Consider the following 17,782-nt stretch of genomic DNA (forward strand, 5'->3'; position numbering starts at 1 on the left):
TTCCAGCTAATTATACTGAATATTTTTTGTCCTTCTCTTCAAGGTCATGGAGAAAAATAATTGCCATCCTCTTCAGAATAGTCTTATACATACATGAAGATGACCAACATACCTCCAATCAGATTTCTCTTCTAGATTAAATATATCTAAATCATTCATTTTTGCTCAGAAACCACATTTTCTAAAATTATTGTATAAGTGAGTGGAGAAGAATGAAGTGTATCAATCTACAAGCCTTATCTGACTGTAAGTCCTTTCCTCTACAATAACCCAAGGCAACCCACAGAAACAGCAGAGAATGTTCTGCCCTCCTGTTATACATCCACCAGCTTCATCAAGCATTTAGTACCCACTTTTTATCCCATAAAATAATGAAACTACCATGAAAATGTACAAGAAAGTCTGCATTTTTATTATGATTTCTATATAGATAAACCTTTTTAATGTGAGACTGAACTGTGAGAGACTATTTGAGGAGGACTGCAATGAATATGGTAGATTTTTGCTATTTGTTATTTCAGAAAACTATTTTGACCTCTTCATAGGCTGCTCTCAGATGTATACATATTTAAAATCCACAAGCTAATAAAAAACACATTACCCTTCAGGAATATGTCCCACAACTTCTAGCCCATAGACGTATTCCATATCAGCGTAGTAGCAGGCAACGGAGGTAGCGATTATCTGTGTGATTCAATACAGAAAAGATATTAAGTTTCTACCACTTTTAGGTTCTCGTATGATCCCTATTACTGCAATACCCAAAAGTGATTATGCATTTGTCCTTATATCAATCCAGTAAGGTAGGGAAGTATTTTTACTAATTTTTTTGGAAATATAGATGTGAGGCAAAAGAAGCTAAGATCTGGATGCAAAAATGGATTTAGAAAGGAAGGATGAAGAAGGACTACAGTGGTATTTAGAGGCTCTATCTTTATGAAAGCAATCTGTAAAGGTCTCTGAAAAGACATAGGAATTTTGCCAATCCATGCTTAAAATGTCTCCGCACAGCATGCACCGCAGGTTACTGCCATTTTATATTCACGCAAACAACGTAAAGGAATTCATAAYGTAGATGGTCCTGAGTGGTCTGACTCATCTGATGCTCTCTGAGCACACCTAATCCAGGCTGGCAGCACTGACTTCAGCACAAAACACAGCAGAAGGAGATGTGCCTGCCTCTTATATTTATTTTCCAGTGGGTAGAAATCTTGCTGAGGAAGTGGAAAGTTTGACCCTGAGGAGGTTCAAACTCACTTTGCCTGCTTCTTGTGAGATGAATATGTAAATTCCAGACAAACTGTCACAGGTTCCAGTCCACGATCCTAGATTTGCTTGTACCTTTCATCCAGTTTAATAGGCAATACAAAAACAGATCTTAGAGCGGGGACCAGAACCATTCTACCTTCTTTTCCAGCATTTTATCCATGAAAAAATGTTTGTTTTGTAAATCATTCCTTCAGCAAAAGAAGAGTAATTGTGATGATCTACTCTGAAAAGCACCTGCCCTTCAAAGTTGTTTATTTTCTGTTAGAGATCTTCAGAAAAAGAGAAAATTTCTGTCCTGGTGCTGGTAGTTTGACCAGAGCATAATCTTTAGAGTAGGGATTTACAGCGCTATAGCTAATTTCAGTTTAGCCTATGCCATGTGAAAGGAAAACTGCAAGCAAAATTGCAGAAAACAATAGCTTAGGTACTTAACTTTGTTGCAGACAAATAACAAGCAATATCTAAACCACACATATCCCGCATAAGACTTTCCTGGAGTTTATATATGCTGGTTACTTTTCATTTTCTGTTTCAAATTTCTTACGCTTTAACCTTTTAGGCTTCATGTTCTTGCAATTATGTAAGAAATAGTAAACACATGAAAAATATTTTACAAATTGGGAACGTATGTCATTTCTTTCTTAATTATTTAGCTAAAGTGTTTCCTGTTCTTGTATTTAACATACAGCCATGAAAATTAGCTATCCATTTAATAAATGGCAGGTGTGGCTGTGGGTAACTATAGACCACACAGTAAACTTCAGCAGATTAGTTGAACCACTGAAAGCCTTGTAAAGCAAAAAGGCTGATTTTTGATTTCATACTTACCAAAACTAGATCGATGGGAAGAACAACTTTAATGTTTCTTTTAAATTTCTCATTCAATTCTTTAACAAGAACGAGCACCACAATGCTCAGCAGGGACAGAAGCAAAGCCTCTAGTTGAACTGATCTGATATTCTCAAATATGTAGGCATAAATCTACGGTGATTGAAATGAAAAACAAACAACAATCACAGATCACGAAGTACATCACTCTGGCACATCATTCCATGTTACGGCACATTCTGAACCATATCAGACATCTAGAATTATCCTTGAGGGCTGAATCAATACTCAGGAGCTGAGTAATGGCATTCATTTAACATTTTGCAGGCAAGAAAATCATCAATTTTCTATAGCTAAAATACTATGGACTTTTGAAAAACTCTCAAAATGTAGTGAATATTGGTATATAAAGAATACTATAAATTTCTATTGGTAGAAGCAAGCAGGAAAATTGCAGTAAATCCAACATTTATCCTTTTCTTTCTCAGTTTCATTAAATTCAGTGAGATGAACAAGTGTTGCACAAAAGATGTTGAGGGAGGCTTACATGCACAAAAATTTATTTTCAGTCCCTGTACCTCATGACATACATTGACTCTAACAGTAAAAGTTACTTTGGGGGAAAAAATTTTAAAAAGCTATAAAGGGAGGGGGAGAGAGAAAAAAGAGCGAAAGAAAGAAAAGAGAAAGAGAAAATGCCACAGTCGATGGTTGGGAAGAGAAGTGACACTATCTCCCCAGACAATCATCCTCTTGAGGGTCAATGCAGCTGGGAGTCCACCCAAATACTCCTGCTCATTACGCTAATAGTGCTCAGAGCAAGTGGTAAAAAGAGGGTGGAGGGAAAAAGGATGATTCACACATCAGTGGCAACTGCTTCCCAGGGGAAACACTTCATAACCGTGCGTGGGAATCTGTGGGTGCCTGGCTGTGAGAGTAAGAGTGCTTTGGGCCGCAAGGTTAAAAGTAGTGCCACAGCAGGCTCCGGGACGGGGCAGAAAGGCTGCAGAGCTGCAAGTGAAAGGCAGACTGCAGCGCTGAGAGAGACAGAGGAGGGAAAGGAGAGGAGAAAACGGGGAGCTGCAGATGGGAGGCCCTTAGCATTACAAGGTTAAGGAACTATGCAACAGGAGCTAAAACATGGCCAGAACAGTACAGTTGGACCTAAGCTGAAGGAAGGAACTAGGGGGCTGAATATAAGGAACCTATGGGATAAGAACAGAAATATGGAATAGGAATAGAAAGACTTATGATGACGAATAAAAGGGATCTATGATGATTAATAAAATATTCTAAGCATATAGGTAGGTTCAGAAGAATGTTTTTTCCTTTACTCCAGCATGGATCACTCAGTTATCAATAGAGTTCACCACCACTTCATTGCACAGTTCAGAAATCACTGAGCTTCTGCAGGCTTGGAACCACATCGTTATGGTACAGGAAAACTGCAATTTTAGTTCTTTTCTGAATCTGAGGATCCAGAAAACAAGGTATAAATCAGTATGAGAACAGAGTAACAGAAAATAATGAAAAAATTTGCAAGTTCACTGGAATGTTTAGGAGAGCTGAAGAAACTTGGAGGTAAATTCTGCCCAGGAAATAGAGAAAAAGTTATATGCCTATCACGAGGTACTTTCATGCCTCATGAGTAATAGAAATGGTCTATTGCCTAGAGGAACCAAGAGACATCAACTTGGACATAATACTTGTGCTTACTAAAGCTGCAGGGGAAAAAACAAGGTAGGCTCAGTCACTTGAATTCTGATTAAGGTTTTCAGAACTATTGTGTAGGCTGAAATTCAAACTGTATAGGGAGAGGAAATTAAAATCTTGGCTGCAGATTTAGATTGCGTTGCAAATAGCTTCTTTTTAAACCACAACATTAATAATAATCAAATCAAGCAACTGAGGTCTGTGTTTTCTGTAGCAAAAACTAAGATCCCTAAAATACATGAAAAGTGAGGCTTCTAGTTTTGTCAAAACAGAGATTAATAATTTTCTACACCAGAGAATCTATTTTCAGATAAATTTATAACAGTAACAAGATTTGAAAGTTTGGAGCTTAAATATGGATATTTATACTAGACAGGAGAAAGTACTAGAAAAATTATGTTAGGAAACAACCCTGTACTACCAGAAGGCTGGTCAATATGATGATAAAAGATTTTTTCCACTGCTTCGATTCTGTCCTTCTTTGAAGAGACAATGCTCATTTTGCAGAATGAGTAAATAACAAAGTACTTCCTGATTTTCCTCCCTCACCCTTTCTAAGAATATTTTCATATTCTATTATGAAAAAAACAATAAAATTCTACAAAAAGAGTTGCAGAAAAAAATAAGAAATATAATTTTCTTAGTAAAGAGGGAGAAAGAAAGGGAATCCAGTCCTTTGAAAATTAGTTTTTAAATTTAGATTAAGAACATATAGCATAACACAGCACAAATGTTTCTTGGAAGCTGGAAAAGCATTTTAAAATCAATTCAGAAATTATTGACTGATCTTTGTTAATAATATGATCTATATATGTCATAAATCTAAAGAATAGTAATCAAACTACAGTTTTTAACCACATATTTGCCCACTGTAATGACATAATGTGGATTGTATCCTGAGTGGCCTGGGACTATTCTCTACACCCATAATTTTCCAATAATATATTTTCGAGAGAGCACAGGGCTTAGCTTAGTGCCAAGCAGAAGCTGTGATTAATTAGAACAAAAGAAGGCAATCTGGAAAACTATATTGCAGATTGCCCAAAAACTCACCAATGGCTAAGCTAGGTCTAAGATATAGTGGTAAGAAAGGGAAGAAATCAATTGATTCCTGATCATGGAAATCAGAGGGCTATCGGCTTTTTTGAAACTAATAGTGTCCGTTGAAGTGTCAGCATTAGCTATTCATGTCTATAGTATTGAATTTAATTTTTCCTGACAAATTAAGACTTAAGCTTGGGAGAACCAATATAATGTTAATGAAGGATTACTAAAGAAAAAAGGAAAAGTTTTAGAAATTCTTTCTTTCTTTACAAATTGAATAAAAGGAAGCAACTATTTCTTCTGTTTATTTTTTTTTAAATATATAGCCAAATCTTCTAGACTTTTGTGGTAGCTCTATCAGACTTTGTAACAAACACTTTTATAAAAACAACCTACTGTTTTCTTTGGTGTTTCTGTTCAAATCACGCCCTATAATATGCACCCTACATCAGACAATAAGTACAGGTTTACTAGCATTACATAGCTCACATGAGTTCAGTAGCACTGACATCCCTGTCCCCAAAGGACCACATTTCTAAAGAAGCTATCGGAAATATCAGTGTTTGTTGTGCACTGAAACAAACCTGGCAGTAATACATAAATATTAAATCATTGACAACATCAGACTAAATAGCTTCTGCTGACTACTCTACTCCCAGATAGTCGTTCTCTGAAAACCTAAAAACACCCACTTCATAATATGACTGGCAAAGCTAAATATGCAGTTAACAAATGTTATAACTATCTGTATATTATGCAGTTCACGTGTCATACTATCCATTCAGTTACTGTATTCATCAAAGGTGAAAATGTAAATACTAAATATAAGCTCTTCAAACTCAGGCTTGTAAAAACACTGATCCAGGATGTTTGAATGGGTATTTCTTAAATGAATGTTCATGAATGTTTTCTTCACAAACATCATTATGAATTTAATATTTTACATACTCAAGTTCATCATCTGATGATGCACTTATTGTAATAATTTATAAATTCTGCAGCAGGGCTTAGGTTGATATTGCAGTGTACAAAGTAATTATTCATGTCATTACATAATTATCAAAAATAAAAGATACAATAAAAGAGGTAGACATACTAGTTGAGCTGGTTGTCTCATAGTTTTTTTAATATTTTATTGCTAGTTTTGTGTAAAGGTTTTTAATGGAAATGACATGGCAATATTTGAGGAATCAGCGAACATTTCAGTGATCTTGGTGTCAATCTGCAAATATGTGGAAAAAGCAATTTTCTGACTTTGCACACATATATATATACAGATGCTGAATGTCACTGAAGTTTTACTATTTTCCTGGGAAATTACTGGCCTTGAGTTCCGCTATATTTTCGCGTACTTTCACAGGGTAACAATGTACACTGTAGTGGTTTATATTCTAGAAAGGATGTCTATCATGATCCATTAATGAACTCCTCTGAGTTCTTTTTTAAAATGTATACATGAAAACCCAAAAGATTAGTTCCACAAATGAGTATAGATGTTGAAGCAAACAGAAGAAGAAATAAAAGCAAGAAATTGATTAAAAGAACTGTATGCAACAAATACAATTTAAGAGTAGATGACCTTATTACATTTTGAAAAGTGTTTCCTAGTGATTGAAGATTGTCCAGCAAATACAATGCGCTGTGGAGAAAAAAGCACCAGCTACTACTATGAACTGTATAGGGAACAAACTAAAAAAAGAAGGGATGATACTGGGAACGTGAAGATTTTTTTTCAGCTGACTTGCAACACAACCACAAGGATTTTGCAACAAATTTGCAACACAATCACAAAGGACCCCTTCTTCTGCAAAGTAGGTTTGCTAGTTGCAGAGGTTCATCTTGTAGTGCTGGATTTTCTCAGAAACTTGTGGAAAGATAAATATGTCTAAACGTGGATAAATGGCAAATATATGTTTTTCTGTCTTCAGATACTAAGTAAATCATGATGACAGCTTTTCTCTAAGCTGTTCCTTGCAAAAATTACACTTCAAATGTGTTCTTCCCTAACCATTTCTCTTCTTCACCTTTGACATATATCCTCCTGCCTGCCTTGAGGTTCCTTTGTGTAAAATCTCAGCTGAAGATGCAATGTGCAGCTTAATTGCAGTGTTACAAACTGCACATATGGAAAATTAAATTTAATAAATTACAAAAACTATGTTTAAACAGAAAAATCCCATAGGCTCAGTGCCACTGTGATAGATTTGTTCTCCACATATAAAGCTCATTTTTACATATTTAATTGTGATCTCACTTGCTATAAAAGACTAGGCTTCATTGGCTTGCTTTACTTTCACSTCTCTTATCACACTTTATTAACATCTTGCCTTGCATGCTCAAAGGCTGCCTGAGGCAAAAAAATAGGTTTTGTGAGTGGGAGGTGGTTGGGAGTGGAGAAATATAAAAAATAAAAGCAAAAATACCACTCTTTGGATTTCATTAATTTGCAGTAAAGAATACATTGAGAGAGATGATGCCAAATTTGCCTTTTACTCTCTAGTTGTGTATGAACAATAACCTACATCTAATTAGTACAGTTTTAACATAAAACTACCACCACAGAAACAATGATTGACAAAATCATTATCTGGTCCTTCTGACTGAGGTACTGGACCTTATTAAAGCAATCTGTAAGTCTGAACAGACACAAGAAATCTTTTTAAAATACTTGTATGGTACAATTTTCCCTTCTAGATACATTATTTATTATTCTTTTAAGTTGCATGGGGAGGTTGGATTTTTTTTATTTGTTTTTACACAAGTCTACAGAACAATTCAGAACCTTAAAAAAGTCAAGAAAATTTGTCTTTGGAAACTGTTCAAAGGGGCTTGATTTCAAAAGTGAAGTGAAAGGCAAAATCTTGTTTCAGATATATAAAAAAATACAAGAGATATGGGAATATATTTTCTTCAGAGGATTTGGATGACCTCATTTATGATATCATCAGCACACCAACATGGAAATATTTCCTTTTATCACTGCTGTTCTTTATTATTGCTCATAATGTATGTTTTGATTGTCTTGGCTGCCGTACTTAACACTAGTCATCTCTACAAGATGACAATATTCCTTTATGTAAGTATAGTCTCCATGGAAACAACATGAAAAAAGGGTGGTTATATTTTATATCAAGATATATTTATGAACAGTTTTTTAAAGGCTTAACAGATATTTTAATATATGATGAATCATTTCTAATAGTGTCAAAGATAAACTAACTGCTTATAAAAATGGCTATGACATTTTTAGCTATATACTCACAACATATTGTGTTTATTACATGTCCCTAATTCTCATTAATATATTAGTCCTGTAAAAAACTTACCAATGGAATCTCCATATAAGGTATTACATACTATAGAAAATATTATAAAGAAATTCTAAAAAGTAACACCTTCTTATCACAGAGTTCATGTTAACGAATTTCCAAAAATAATGGGGAAAAATAAAATAGTAGAGTAATGCAAGAAAATATGGTGTGTATTTTTAAATAAGGTGTCCTAATTCAGTGACTAACTAGATCTGGTAACCAACTCGCTAATTACTATCAGTTGATTGTAAATATCACCTTAGCAAGTAAATATAATTTTATAATGAGGAAAATATCATTTTGACAGATACTATTATAATACAGTTAATGCTTCTGTTAAGAGATTATGCTCACAACACCTGAACTTAGAGTTTGCTAGAGAAAGTTATCTTAGAGAATAAACGTGGATAAATGGGAGATCCACAAATCCTTTTACCACAATGATGGCCAGGTTACATTCAGCAGAGTATAAAGGAAATATGTTTAGAATAACATTTGTAATATATCAGGCTCCCTCCCACAAACTGTTCTAAAAAGAATCTCCACATACAGGTTCTCTATATAAGTGTATAATGTTTGTAATTCCTCGGGCTGATGAATGGAATTACTAATGCTGTACCACACACCTACTCTAAATTGGCTACTATATCATTTCAAAATAAGACCCAGTCCTGCTAATTTTTCATCCAGTTTTCCTAGCCTATTCTTACAAATGGAACTAGAAAGATGAAGATTTTAGTATTGTATCTTCTCTTCATTCACATATTCATAACAAATTCCTCCCATGTATATAGCAAAAGAGCATAGTTACTGAAGAAAATGTTAGCTAATGAAATGACCCATTGCTTTTGCTGAACTCACATGAAAAATTCCCAGTGGTCCTGATATGTATGGCATTTTCATTCCCAGCAGATGCTTCACTTGCGAAGTCACAACATGTGTAGCTGCTCCTGTTGTCATTGCACTTATCACTGGTTCTGTTAGCAAGAAGGTGGCACTGCCCAAGTGCAGCAGAAACATCGCTACCTAAAAACCAAAGGTATGTATATCAGCAATTACAACAAAATGCGGCGGCCTGATGGTAGGGCAATGAGACAGAATCTTCTTAATAAACTGTAAGATAAATCAGCATAAAATACAGAAGTCTTCCGAAGAATGAATAAAGCTTAAAACGGAACACATTGAACTTTTGTGGGTGTACCTATGCTACCTTGTTCACCTCACTGGTTTCCCAGATTCAAGTATTTGTTAAGTTACAAAATCAGATTCAGAGAAACTACCATATGCAACACTTATTGTTTTCTCCTGCTCAAATATGTGAGCACAATAAAGAGTATAAAAAATCAGCTAATCAGAGCAACATAAAGTAAAGAATTCATATTCTCCCAATGCATGATCAGACTACCTAAAATAGTAAGTGACTAAGAGCTGAATCAGTAAGGTCTGAGAAAGGTGAGGGTGGTGCTAACATGCCTTTCATTACACTGATATTCAGCTTGACTAAACAAAGGGCTACATCTTGGTCCAGCTTATTTATTGGCAATATATAGGTATTGTGACAGTATAATGATTCCCAATGCGTGTAGTTTCAACAGGTACCAAACTCATTAGGTGCTAAAACAACTACTGAGATGCAAGCTCAGCCCTGCTCCAGACCTCTGTGCCTTTGGTTTCCTGGTCCCATGCAATCACACAGCTCCTTTGCTCCTCCAGTGACGGAGAAGCTGGAGGCAGCTCGTGCACCACCAGGTCTCCTCTGGGCCAGCAATGATGCTCTCTTTCCCCAGGACAGATCCCAGGCAGAACTGCTGACTTGTGGGGCCAGCTCGTCCCACGGGGACGGTGGGACAAGCATGCTGATGGAGGAGGGCAAGTTTCCCCAGCAGTGACAGTGGAGAAAAAGGGGAAAAGAGGGAAGGCCTACCCATAGTCTCCTGATATCCACTGATCCCCTGCATAGGGTTTTGTATACCACAACACTTGGTGCTCCCATGCTACAATATCATATCAAATGTGTCAAGTATCACCACAGTCAAGCATCCAGTGCCTCTAGTTATATCAGCTTCATACTTTGAGGTTTCTGGTTTTGCAGGTGTTCGGGGAAGGGAGCTACAAAAGTTGCTTCAGATCACAGGGAATATAAAATACTTTTTTTCCTTACTGAGAAACAAGGATGTTTATATAGTTGTTTGTTCTGTATAAACAAATTTTATAAAGTTAGAGTAAAAGTAAAATATTTTAAAGACCTTTAAAATCAAATTACTATACATTTGGGAAAAACTTGAAATAACTTAGAATATCTGCATACAATCAGAAAATTTAAAACAGGAAGACAAATTCAACATCTGATTTCATAAACACAATCCCATATATGAACTGGATTTCACCTCTAGAACAAGGAGTAGACTTTGGCCCAGCTATGCTCTACCTTGAAGATTATTTCACCTTTGTTACAACTTTATGGAAGTTATTTCAGATTATAAGCATATAATGAAAGAATAATACTCTTCTTTAATCCAGGAATCTGTTTACAACTATGGTAGATGCTTCAGAGGAATAAACGACAAATACAAAAAGTATTATGTGTACTACTGCATTTTCTCCCCTGATCCCAGACTGCAATCACTTTTTCCTCTGAAGAATGAGATTTAACAATTCTTCTTATTTCTTTGAACAAGGTTGTTACATACCTACAGACACTACTGTAGTTTGCTTAACACTTAATCCTTTTTTGAACCATATTAAGTTACTCAAATTATATCCCACTACAATGAGTTCTGGACACTCATTAGGTAAAAAGTGGTTTCTTCCTTTTACAGTCTTTTGTATTTGCTGTTCTTCTGTCTGAAAACTTACATGCTTTTGGCTGAGTGTTGTTTAAATTAATGCTTTCTGTGAGGACTATTTTGTGCTTTCCATATTAAATATCATCCTTTTGCAATATATTACAGTTTCCTTTGTTTTGTTTTCTTTTTAAACTAAAGCAATGATGTTTTTTCAAATGTTGTCATTCCTTAGGCCTGAATGCCATTGTTTTTCACCATAAATCTCACCTGTATGCAGTGAGCTGCAACTATAATAGCATAGAAGAAACAAAAATACCAGACTGAATAGCTTTTAATTTACCAGATAAACCTTTAGTGAGCAATTACCTATTCCATCTGAGAGATCAAATCTGAGATTTTTTTTCCTGTATTTCTGCTAATAGCATGCAAACTGCTCCATACTATGAACAATCGGAACATTGATTGCTGTTCAAGATTGGACCTCGATAATGATAATTACTGTTATACCCAGAGTGAGTAGTAATTCAGTTTGTCAGGCCTAAAACTGATAATTACCAACTTCAGATAATTTGTTTAGCTGTTTCTTCTAATAGTGTGCTTATTCATATGTTTGAAACATTGTTCACCATAGCAAGGTTCAATAAGAAGCAAATTCTCCCTTCACTAGTGAGTTTTTTTTTTCCTAAGATCAGTTTGTAGTCTATAGATATGAAATTTCTAAATGTATAATAGTTTAGTTTCCAGAGAATGAGGTGGAGGTTTATGTAGCAGTAAGCCACAGTGACAATTTTGTGAAGTACCTAATATCACAGAGAAATATTAGTTAATATTAGTATTTCAGAGAAAACTGTTATTGTGAATTATGGGAAATGGTGTCATGACTCAAGAACTTAGCAAGTTGGTGTCAGAAAGAAGTCACTTCAGCATCATCCTCACATTTACTTTATACTGAGATTATTTTTTACTTTAAATCTTCAGCATTTTGGAAGTAAAAGTGACCCTCCTTCACAGGTATTAAATAAAAGGTCACAGTTAAAAATGTTTTTTATTGTTTGTTCATATATGGGTTCCATGACATACATCAAAACCAGGATTTCAGATATACTATTTATGTAGCCACTCAGTTAAACAAGCAGAAGCCTATGCTGGTCTCCACACATGGTCTTTTAATGTAGAAGATGATAACTCTGGATTTCCAGAAACAAAGGCAAGGCTTCATCAGCATTTGTGTCCTACTTTTTATTTACATTGTAGTTAAATAAACTAAATGTGTGTCCCTATGTCTTCCATAGTGAAGATCTGACAAGGAAGCTGCCAGGACAGAAAACGTGGGGAGGAGGGTGTGATTCTCAGCATGAGTAGGCATGGGACTTTCCTGCTGTCCTTGCAACGTTAGTAACGTACAGAAACTGTTTAGATGAACAGGGGGAAAAAAGTTCTTCTGAAACAAGCCCCTTGAATCTAGTTGCATGTGAGTCTTCTTGACAGATATACTCAATATAGTTAGTATTTATACGGTCCTGGATCAACTCTCAAGTTACCACACCATGTTGGGGAACAGACATACAGTCCACAGCTTGGTGACCACTGCTTTTTGGATAAACGTTGTCTGAGACTAAGCTGAGCTGACAGCACCAAATTGCATCACATTGCACCATGTCATAAAATCTTTCACTCTCTGAGCGATAATCAAAATGTAGAAGGACGTTCAATATTCTTAAACAAATTTTCAATTATTTCATCTACTATATCTTTTCTGTGGTCCTGATGCTCCTTTTTGTAGGTTTCCAATCTTATTTTCTGATATACCATATGATTTTTCTTCCTTGGTGATGTACATAAACAGTAGAAGAAACTGACAGTTGAAGAGTCAGAACAACGAAAATAATATACAGAATACTGCCAAAAGAAAAGGTTTTTTTATTTGTTTGTACTAATACTGGTCTTTACTAAAACTGTATATGGAAAAAAAAATCACATATTTTAGGAGTGTCTCCATCATTTTTCATTTTTCAAGAATTTAATTCCTAGGGAATAAGGGAATATTTCAGAGAAAGAACAATCACAGTTAAAAAATTATTTGAAAGGTGCATGGCTCTAGTTTCTTTGTGCAGCTTTTTCAGTACATCTCCTCATACAAAAAGTCTCATTAGGAAGAAATAAATTTCTTTAGATGAATTTTGGTTTCACCAGATTTACATTGCTGATGAAATTCATATGAATGAAATCAGAAGGAGGCTCCAGAGAAAGGAAAAAACAAACTACAGGGGAAAGTTAAGGAGAGCAAATGCACGGTATGGGAGAGAAAACCATGGAAATAAATTATAACACCAAGTGATTAGACAGAACTCTGAAGTAGAGGAAGATGGGATTACCAAAAAAGAAAAAAGTGAAAAGAAAGCACCTATAGATAAAAGTGGAAAGCAAAGGTGAGAATGGGAGAAAGGTGATGCAAATGGTATCTTTTCTTACAGCTGTCTTTACTTGTCCATAATTTTACCCTGTCAAATAAAGATGATGATGAAGAACTAGCCAGGAGAAGAGAAATGAGTAATTGTAAAAGCAAACCCTTCTTTGTTCAGTAGTTCAAGCCCTTTTGGTTCTTGTCCACTTGCAATACTTTCTTCCCATGACGACGAGCTCAGTTTATTATTGTTAAAATTCCACTCCCACTGTGTTGCCAATATAACTTTCTAGCCAGTAAAAATTTTAATCACACAACAGGCTCTTTGGAAATCAGTAATATCAAACTTTCTGTCCACAGCAGCTGAAAGTCTGATATTATGATACCTGTTGCATGAATTGCATTTTGGAACATGGATTTTAAAACGTTCAGAACTGCGCATGCTGGAAGGTGTTGCTTCTTCTGAACCTTCAACAGAACAAAAAGTATAACTAGTGGTTGTCTTTCAGGATCATTCTCTGCACAGACTAAGGACACTAGGTCAGCCACAGGGAATATCTCTTGGAAGGCAGAGGTATAGACTGTAAGCATCTCCTTTACTATTTTGCATCTGTTATCTCAAAATAAGAGGTTGCAAAGGTAAAGGCATCTAAGGAAGTTCTGAAGACCAATAGCCATACACATACAGAGGTCAGCTTGGCTGAGTCTCCAAAATTCTTTTCTATCTGTTTCAATAGACATTAATTGGTAGCCTTTGGTCTTTTGAATTACAGCTCTTCAGGAAACATTTTTTAGCTTCTGATGGTGCGTGAAGAGAGCTTTTCTCCCTCCAGGACCTGGAAAAGACATCTTTCAATGGCCTTTCTGGACTAACATGCAGTACATCTTACTGTAATTGTGGAAACCAGGACTCCCACCCAGCCTAGTTTTCCTTTTTAAGATACAGAATATCTGCCTATGAGAAGCTATTAACCAAAGCTTTCCACTGTGATAGAAAAGAAACTCTTTCCCTGATTATCACTGTATAGTAAACCCTTTTGTTTGTAGTTCATAAAGAACTACATATAACATAGAATAGTGCAGCATAATTTTCCCCACAAGTAAACAAACTACTGAATAAGAATATTAGCCTTATAAAAACACAGTGCATATTTAAATGTGTTCCTTCTTTACTAGGAAAGCTGATAACAAACCGTCTAAATATGTTCTCCAGATAAGCAGTTCCTAACTTACTTTTTTCTAGCATCAAAATTGCTTTTCCTTACTCCCAACAGCAAGTAGCTTTCCTCTATTTATTCAGCATTTCCTCTATTATTTAATGCTAAATTTCCATTTATCATATTTCCATTTTTTGTTTAGTACAGACACATATATTCATGTAATTATCAGAATACTAACAGGAAAAAAAAAATCTTACCCAGCATTTTTTTTAGGAATTTTTGATGCTATAAAGGCATCATCAAATTCTAATTACAAAATCCTTCCAGTTTGTTTCATTCTCTCATTTCCCTGCCCCACCAATACCTCTGAGGACATTTTTGTTTCTTTTCTAGAATATTTTGCATCAAATTAATTGTATGATCTTTCCACTATGAACTACTGAACCTTTCAGTTTTCGTATATCAATTTAACTGGTATAGAGCACAGTAATGCTGGCCCAAAACCTGGGGGTGAGGGGAAATCCTTTTTAATAGCAGGAAATAATTCCATTAACTTGGTTAGTTTCACATGCACTGTTTATCTTTATAGAGTTGCAATTATATACACATAAAAATATGTATTATATCTTCCATTCTGCTTCTAAAAATGAAATAGTCTATATGAATACAAATTAAATGCATGTGGTAATTAAAGATTTTATTTTATGTTTACTTATCTTCTCTTTTAATTCCATGCTATCTTCATGAGAGCGCCTCTGAAGATAGTCTCTACTTTTTTGTATATCCAGTTTTGGACCTCAATCAAATATCTTCCCTCTTTTATGAATACTCCCTCAAACATTAGATTTAAAAAGTGGTTTGGAATCTAAAATTAATTACTTGAAAAAAAATTAGGCAGCTAACCAAAAAGTTAAGAACTCACAATCTTCACCTATTTCTGTCTGATCATCACGAAGTAGCTCTAAATTTACTTGATATCTAAATCCCACTGAGATGCACAGAGCCTGCATTCCCTGAAGGGCTCAGCCAGCTTACTCAGAGCTTACCTAGCCCACAAATGCGCAGTTATGTTCTTCACAAAAGACAAAGCAGCCACCAGCAGTTTTGCTCAAAAATGTAGCTTTTCCTTTGGCCTTCCCTCTCTGAATCACTTTTTTTCTTTTTTGTCTTTTTTTCTTTAGCATTATTTGCTGCTTAGAGAACTTAGCCATTCTACTGGAAAAACAGTATCAAATCACTTTTCTTGTCAAGGAGGTTCAAGTCTTTATCTCCCTCTACTGAGAAGTAACCAGCTATTTTGGAGCAGGACATTGCATCCCTTCTGTGGAAACTGGGCAAAGGAATGGAACAGTCATAGCATCTGCTGTTTTTTGTGTAATAGACTGGCTAGAACACTGCGTTTTATACTTCTTTTTTTGATATAGAGAAACAGTTTTATGGATCAACCCCAGAACCCCACTCTGCTCCCTTCCCAGATGAGTACTTCCCAACTAGAGTACGGAACATGACAATTTCACTTCTTGTTGTATTTCAGGACAACTTCAACAGAAAACTGTTTCCCCAAAATACATCATAATATTCCTCCTGTCCCAGAATAACACAGCTAATCTGGGGCTATTCATTAATTTTTACTTTAATCTGATAAGTGGAATCAGATCACTGACTTAGCTCTCTGTTACCAGCAAGAATCGCCCTGTCACCTTCACTGGGAAGTGCAGTAACTGCTAGCCAGGAGACTGGAATCATGACAAGAAGTACAGATTCTCGCACTTAACAACGTCTGGGTCAATGGCAACTTCTAAATAAAATTTAAACACAGCTTTGGTCCAGAGTTCCACTGGAATATCCCTGATCTCTAGCTTTAAGGCACTCTTCTGAGTTACGGGAAATAAATATTTCAATCTAGTCTCCATGTTTTAGGCAAATGCTGTAACCATCAGACTTGCATAAAACACTAGTGGCAGCACTACAAGTAGGGGTTGTATTAGTATGATTCTACTGAAAGTGACATTACTGAAGCAGGATAGGAGCCCAGGTGCTGTTGCATATGCTTGGCACAATTCCCTGTCAGCCCTACTTTGAAGACTCAGGCGGAGGATTTTCTAGCTCTCCTCATTCCATCAGGTTTAGACGTGACATAGGCTGAGACAACTCAGCTGGAGCAGTTTAGGGCTTATATAAAAGCACAACTTCTCAAAATGAAAAAGAGATCCAGAGGATTTAGAAACATCAAGGGATTCTCCAACAGCTAAGCAAAGTTTTTCTGCATCAAATTTTGAAGTTAGATCAAATGCAGGCACCAACTTCCCGCTTTAGTCATTTTGTTCTTTAATGCATAAGCTTCTCTGGGGACCATGTAAGAGATTGTGAGGCTCTGAGCCCAACACTCCCACAAGAAGAGCTCTGTATATGCTCAAAGGACTTCATGTGGTTACGAGCAGTGAGTCCAGTCTCACTCTGTACATGAGGCAGTGTCATTTGGCACCCATTGGTGCCAGCTCATGCAAAGGCCAGGCACAATCAGCATCAGGTCTTCTTTATGCTGTCTGTGGGGTTTCCCTCACACTCAAGTCATAATTCTGTGACCAATAAAAGAATCAATCAAACAAACAAACAAACAAACAGAAATAACCATGCTTCTTGATTTTTCTTACTAACATAAGCATATGCCCCAGTTCCTGCTGAGCATGCTGGCCACTGAAGATCCCCTTCTGAGCTCCTCACTTCTTCTTCTATGTGGTAGAGGGATCCAAAGCACTAAGCACAGAGGATCAGAATTCCTTTCAGGAGGCCAGGTACCTGTCCTGAGTGCTGGAATATTTCTTCCATTTGTGGATCTAGGCCTTAGTATTCACAAGGAAAGATGGAAGCCTTCTTTGAAGACTTAAGCAACTGGCAATGGATAAAGGGACTTGGTGTTTGTGGTCAGAAGAGGAAAAGAGAAGAAATTTAAAAGACCTCTGATCATCTGAATAAGCTTTGGAGAATCATTTGAAGACATCTGTTTTACTAATTTATTTTGCTGTAATGATGGGTGTGTGAACTCTAAAGAGAATTTAAAGATGTTTTCCCCAATGTTTTTAATTACTGAATATTGTATACTATTTCTCTTCAAGCCAAGAGCAACAGAAAACCTCAGAAATATGTCAGTGCTCACCAGAGAGCTGATTCATGTTTTGTTTCTGAAGGAGAAGGAAATGGAGAACAAACAGCAACTGAATATTAGAGTTGACTGAATGTGGTTTTACTTCATATTGCAAAACTCTA

General features: G+C 35.9%; 1 protein-coding gene across 1 annotated transcript in view; it reads right to left on the reverse strand.

Moving 5' to 3' along the window:
- Positions 1-17,782, reverse strand: part of SLC26A7 (solute carrier family 26 member 7) — a 74,929-nt gene that overhangs the window by 31,857 nt on the left and 25,290 nt on the right. Inside the window, exons 4-6 of the mRNA XM_026061741.1 lie at positions 9,027-9,191; positions 2,098-2,250; positions 602-684 (exon numbers count right to left, since the gene is read on the reverse strand). Of these exons, the coding sequence (XP_025917526.1) occupies positions 602-684; positions 2,098-2,250; positions 9,027-9,191 (401 nt within the window). The remainder of the gene's footprint in view (positions 1-601; positions 685-2,097; positions 2,251-9,026; positions 9,192-17,782) is intronic.

The sequence above is a fragment of the Apteryx rowi genome, unplaced genomic scaffold (genome assembly GCF_003343035.1).
Source record: "Apteryx rowi isolate R43461 unplaced genomic scaffold, aptRow1 scaffold_184, whole genome shotgun sequence".
Classification (NCBI taxonomy): domain Eukaryota; kingdom Metazoa; phylum Chordata; class Aves; order Apterygiformes; family Apterygidae; genus Apteryx; species Apteryx rowi.